The following is a 5,996-nucleotide window of genomic DNA, read 5'->3' on the forward strand; positions in this document are numbered from 1 at the left end:
TTCACACTTTTTTGAAAAAGTCACAAACAATTTTCTAAAAGTCGGGCAATTCTTTGAACTTACAAACAATTTTTAAATTGTTTTGAAATTGTGAACAAATTATGAAATTCCCAAACTATTTTCCGAAAACATGAATATTTTTAAAATTTGTGAACAAAATGGGAACAAAATTTTGACAGAAACATATTTTCAAAGCACAAACTATTTTAAATTTTGAGAACAAATGTTGAAATTCCCAACAAATTCGGAAATGCGGTCACTTTTTTAATACATGAACAAAATTTTGAAAACTGTTTCTTTTTACTTCAAACAGTTCTTTCAAAATGTGAACACATTTTTTTGAAAAAGAAACAAATTTTAAATATTTTGTAAAATTTTCAAAAAAGGAGAAAATAAAAAGGAATAGAGAAAACAAAAAAGGAAACAAAGAAACTAAAAAAGAAAAGTAGAAGTGAAAATGAAAAACAAAACCGGAAAACCGGGCCAGGAACCATCCAGAAGGTTCCCGAAACCGGAAAATGCTCGCACGAAAAAAAAACTGACTAAGCCGACCCATGTAACATCGAAGGTGTGCGATAGGTCGATAATGCAGAATGCGGCAAATAGGGTTTTTCAAGAGAGGGATATGGTTCGCTGGTGTGTGTGTGTTTTTTTTCCGAGGGAACGCAGGAACGATCTAAAATCTACTTGTAGTACAAAATTGAGTCACTTATCTTGAAATGAAGGGGTATACAAACAGATGTGTTTCGATGGCTAACAAACGCATCGTACCTACGTGTTGTAGGCGGGGTCGCGCTTGTTTTGAATGCTGCTCGGAGTCGTACGTACGCGGCCTGATAAGCTGGAGGGCCGCACGTTCTTTTTGCCCTAGGTTCCGGTGCTGCTCGTATTTATCGCTGCGTTTCGCTGAACGCTGAACGGCCTAGCTTGTAAGCTGAGAGCATCCATGGCGGCGGCCAGTAACACACGGTGCATCCAGGTGCGTCTCTCAACTTTTCCAGTCTGTATAGAATCGCGAGCAGAGATTCTTCGGCTTAAACGTAGTCAAACTGTAACATGAATCGTTTCCTTCCTCAAAAGGTGGGGAGGAGGTACGTAGCCAGCCCTTGTTTTCCTTGGTGTGTTTATATAGAAATAATGACTCTTCCGATCCACGCTTCACATAGTCGGTAATGGTGGGTAATCGTGGCTATTCTGATGCGCTGGCTTTTTGGGTCTTAGCACAACGACTTCGAATCGCTCAAGTGCTTTTAGTCGTTGTGTTCACGGACTTGGTTGTAATTTTTGATACTTTTGATGACATTTGTACTGCTACTGCATATTATTATTGGATCGGAAGATTTTTCTCAAAAATAAAGTAACGAATGTTCCTTTGTCTACATCAATCAATTCATCCATGCAGGAAGTGGAGCAGCAGCAGGAAGACAGGCTTAGTAAGCTGCCGGATGACATTCTCCTGTCCGTTCTAGATCGTCTCGACGTACGAGGCGCCGCAAGAAGCAGCATCTTAAGCAGACGGTGGAGGCATCTCCCTCTCGCGATCAGTCGCATCACCTTAGACCTTAAGCGCCACAAGCTTAAAGACGACGGCTCCAAGTCCGCTCTATCCAAGAAGGCTCGGACCAACCTGTCCGTGGCAGAAGCAGCCAGAGCCTGTTGGCACGCAGGGACCAGCGGCAGGCCGTCCGCGCCCTCTACCTGCGATTCTACCTGGGAGACGAGTCCGTGGGCATCGTCCGCGCCGTCGACGACGCCATGGCGCGCGGCTGCAGCATCGCCAAGGCGACATTCGTGATCCTGGGCGAGAAGATGGACATCCAGTGCACTGACGAGGACCTCGCCGGCCACGCTGCGCGCTTCCTGTCTTGCCTGGACGCATGCCCCCGCGCGTTCGCCGGCCTCACGGCGCTGCACGTGGAGAGCGTTAAGCTGGGACAGTCGGACATCAACAACCTGCTCGGCACCTGGGGCAGGCTGAAAAGCCTCTCTCTGCTCAACTGCGATTCAGGCCGCGACACGGCCCTGGTCGTCCAACACCCGCGGATCGCGGTGCTGAAGCTCGTGACCTGTGGCACCATCCAACTGAGGTGGCTCCCGGAGCTGGTGAAGCTGACCTGTGAGTGCTGGCTTCCTTCACGAGATCCACTCTTGTTTGGCCACGTCCCGCGGCTTCGGACTCTAGCACTCGCTACTAACTGCACCAGTGACTACAAGATACTAAGGTTGAGCGAATTACTTGACAAGAATGCTACCGTCCGTGAACTGTGGATGGGCTGGTAAGAACACTACTACGGCATGCATGCATGTATGCTTTTCAACAAGAGCAACACGTCGTATTTCATCTTCTTTCCGTCGTGTGCAGCTCTGGATTCAGCCGGAGGCACCGAAGCAACTGGCTCCTCGACTAAGCAACTTGAGGATTCTGAATCTCCAGAAGATTCCTGAAGAATGCGGCATCAAGTGGACATTCTTCCTGCTAGATGCCGCACCTCTATTGGAGGAGCTCGACATTGAGGTGCAATAACATGAGATAATTTGTTTGCCGAAGCTGAAACCTCCCTTGCCTTAATTAGCTACATTACGAACTGTGCTATGTAAATGATTTGCTATGCCTCTCTTGTCCGCAGGTATCGAACCACCAGTGCAACCCATTGGAGGATGAGATGCTAAGGGAACGTCTAGTTTGCAAGAAAACATTTATCGAGTGGGAACCATCTGATTTCAAGCGATATAACTTGGCCGTGCTCACAATCTATGGTTTTCGGCCCGAGAAAATGTTCATGGGGTATATTACAAGGATCATGGAAGTGGCTATCTCTTCATGATGATTTCTGCCACGATTGCAATTTTTTTTTTGAATTTTCGGGGAGGGGGGGGGGGGGGGGGGGGAGTTTCCCCGCACCTGAATATATTAACCAGAGAAGGCCCAGGGGCCCCGATGATTACAAGCATGAGACAGGACACCACACTGTAGTTTTACATAGGGGAGGGGAAAAACACACTGGCCCACCTAACCCAAGGCTACCCCAAAGCCTGCATCCAAGTTTCAACATGGATCCGACAGGTTTCATTCAGGCGCCCGCACCACAACAGCGCGTCTTCCTTACATGAGCCTACTAACCGAGCGAGAGAGGGACGCTGCCCCTGGAACACAACCGCATTCCGGTGCTTTCATAAGTGCCAGCAGCATAGCATAGCGAATTCAGGTGCAAAGCCGACCGCCGAGCTTGCCGCAGAAGCCATGTGATCCAAGCAGCTCACGCTCACCCCCTCGACGTTGACGCCGATCCGCCCCCAGAAGGATCTTGCGAACGGACAGGAGAAGATCATATGATCCGCACTCTCCAGCTCTTCCTCACACACGGGGCACCCAGCACCATCAGGCTCCACAATGTGTTTTTTTAGCAGGACATCTCTTGTATGGATACGTTTCTGCACCATCAACCAGCAGAAGAACTTGACACGCGACGACGCTCTCGTGACCCAGATGGAGGTCGCAAACGGGGCAACCAGTCCACCAAACCTCAGCAATCTGTACGCCATGGCAGCTGACAGGGCGCCGCGGGCGGTCGTGATGTGGAGGAGAGACCGCTCATCCCCCTCCTCTCTCACAGGCTGGGCCTCCATCATTGCCAGGACCACTCCTAGCTCGGTTTCGCCCGCACGCGTGAGGCGCGGCACGAGGTGCCTAAGCAGGCCCTCCTCTCTTGCCTCCCAGACAGTCATCTCGGGAGTAACAGCATGCGAAAAGAGAGCAGGGAAGGCCACGGCGAGGGTGCCACAGGGCAGCCAGTTGTCGAACCAGAAGGAGACCGAGCGCCGTCCCCCACGGCGACCGTGGAAAGAGCACGATACAGAGGCAACAGCTTTGCCAGGGCTCTCCTGTGTTCGCCCAGAGCATGGTCACCACGCGCCAGGAGCGAACTCCCGTGAGCAGCACCCCAGACCCAAGCAGCCCACCTCGATCGCGGCACACTGTGCAGTCTATGGATCATCTTCAGCAGGAGGCAGTCATTCTGCACAACGAGGCTACGGACCCCGAGCCCACCTTCAGTTTTCGCGCGGCACACGCGATCCCAGGCCACCAAACATTGGGCTCCCGACGCCCTCTCGGCCACATTCCATAAGAAATCTCGCCTCATGGTATCCAGCGCGCGGATCAGCTTTGGGGGGAGGAGCAGCGCAGCCATGGCATAAGTCGGCAGAGCGTCCAGGACAGCGTTAATCAACACCAGGCGTGCAGCAGGTGAGAGGAGGCGCGCCGCCCAGCCCGCAAGGAAATTGTCCACTTTCGCGATCATTGGCAGGAAGTCTTCGAACCTCAGTTTCTCCCACGACAGAGGCAGACCCAGGTAAGTTTGAGGGAAGGATCCAACAGCGCATCCCAACGTCCGGACAACCATCTCTTGAACCACCACATCTACATGAATCGGGACCAGGGTGCTCTTGGTGAAATTGATCCGCAGACCAGTCGCATCTGCAAACATGTCTAGAATCCTTCTAAGACGGGCAGCCCCCTCCTCACATGCCCGCATGATGATCAAGGTGTCATCAGCGTACTGGAGCACCACCGGGGGTTGTCGGGCACCAACGGATGCTTCATCACATCATCTTGCCGGATCAGCTGCTGCAACACATCCGCCACAATCAGGAAGAGGTACGGCGAGATCGGGTCCCCTGACGGAGCCCGCATTTAGTTCAAACCACTTCCCAGCCACACCATTAAGCAGAATCGCCGAACGGGAAGAGACGATTGCATATTTTGTCCATCGACGACATATCCCCAGACCAGGACAGAGAGAAACTTGATACGAAAGGAAATTAATGAAGGGAGGTCGTCCCCTATCAACACTATCCTGTTGTACGCACGACCGATGTCTGTACGCGATGAACCAGTCGAAATTATTGATTGACCATATCCTTGATGTCTCTCCCAGGCACTCACTTGTAAATTGTTTAAGTTTTTTTCTCTGTAATGTGTAGTTTTGCAAAGCTGGTATCATCAGCAATATACAAATACTTAATGTGTAGTTTTTTTAAGTTTGTAGTTTTGCTGTGCTGATGCGTTGGTCCTATGGGGCCTTAGCACGACGACTTTCCGACTATCTACTACAACAAGTTGTGCCCGACTCCGGCGATGGAGGGGCGATGACAGCGGCGCGCCTTCGGCTCGCTTCAGTCCTTGTAGTCGTCGCTAGGTGGTCTATGAATCTGGATGTAATTTTTATTATTTTCGGTGTTCGTTGTACTACCATGATTAAAGATGAATAGATTGAAAGTTTTCTCGCACAAAAAAAAGTTTGTGAAATTGATATATATTTGGGTCCTCCACAAATACAAAAACTAGATTACAAACCAGTGTTGTGTCCATTAACGGCATCAAAATTACCAACGGGCAGGATGAGTATTTAAAAGAAAACTACCACAATTCGACCGACGCTGACGAAAAACTACCATTTTAGGAACCCTAGCAGAAAACTACCACTCTACGACCAATTTATTTGCAAAAAACTACCAAGTCTGACAACTACCTGATTTGACTAGTTTAAACCGTTAATAAGTTAGCCCACACGTCAGGTTAACCGTTAACTATGACCGTTATTACAATTGGGACCCAAATGTCAACCCTCTTGTTCATCCGCTCTCTTGCATTTCTAGAAGACCTCATGCCGTTCATCATGTCGGAGCGACCACGAGCCACCGAACGAGGCACTGCGTCCGCAGCTCGATCTGATGGCTTCAGCTGTGGCGTTGCATCCCCTCACTACCAGAATTAACGTAGTTGCCAACGGCCTCATCTATGCCGACGGCCCCCGTCGGCATAGATGGACATATCCCGACGGCCTAGGGCAGCCGTAGGCGTAGAAAAGTTGTCGGCATATGTCGATCTATGTCGACGGGGGCCGTCGGCATACTACGGCCGTCGGGACCTCTGGCGATACGCGTACGGGGGCCGTCGGCATAGATGAGGCCCGCCTACCCGGTCAGCGATGACC

At 50.4% G+C, this 5,996-nt stretch overlaps 1 protein-coding gene across 1 annotated transcript; it reads left to right on the forward strand.

Moving 5' to 3' along the window:
• Positions 1-946: 946 nt before the first annotated feature.
• On the forward strand, positions 947-2,825 carry LOC109766526 (uncharacterized). The gene is made up of 5 exons (XM_020344039.1): positions 947-979; positions 1,403-1,458; positions 1,641-2,253; positions 2,363-2,515; positions 2,628-2,825. The coding sequence occupies exons 1-5, from the start codon at positions 947-949 to the stop codon at positions 2,823-2,825; spliced, it is 1,053 nt and encodes a 350-aa protein (XP_020199628.1).
• The last annotated feature ends 3,171 nt before the right edge of the window (positions 2,826-5,996 follow it).

This window comes from Aegilops tauschii, chromosome 2 (assembly GCF_002575655.3).
Source record: "Aegilops tauschii subsp. strangulata cultivar AL8/78 chromosome 2, Aet v6.0, whole genome shotgun sequence".
Lineage (NCBI taxonomy): Eukaryota > Viridiplantae > Streptophyta > Magnoliopsida > Poales > Poaceae > Aegilops > Aegilops tauschii.

Coding starts and splice junctions, on each gene's coding strand:
- LOC109766526 (XM_020344039.1), top strand. CDS start 947: ATGGCGGCGGCCAGTAACACACGGTGCATCCAG. Junction 980..1,402: donor GTAACACACGGTGCATCCAG/GTGCGTCTCTCA, acceptor TCATCCATGCAG/GAAGTGGAGCAGCAGCAGGA. Junction 1,459..1,640: donor CTGCCGGATGACATTCTCCT/GTCCGTTCTAGA, acceptor TGTCCGTGGCAG/AAGCAGCCAGAGCCTGTTGG.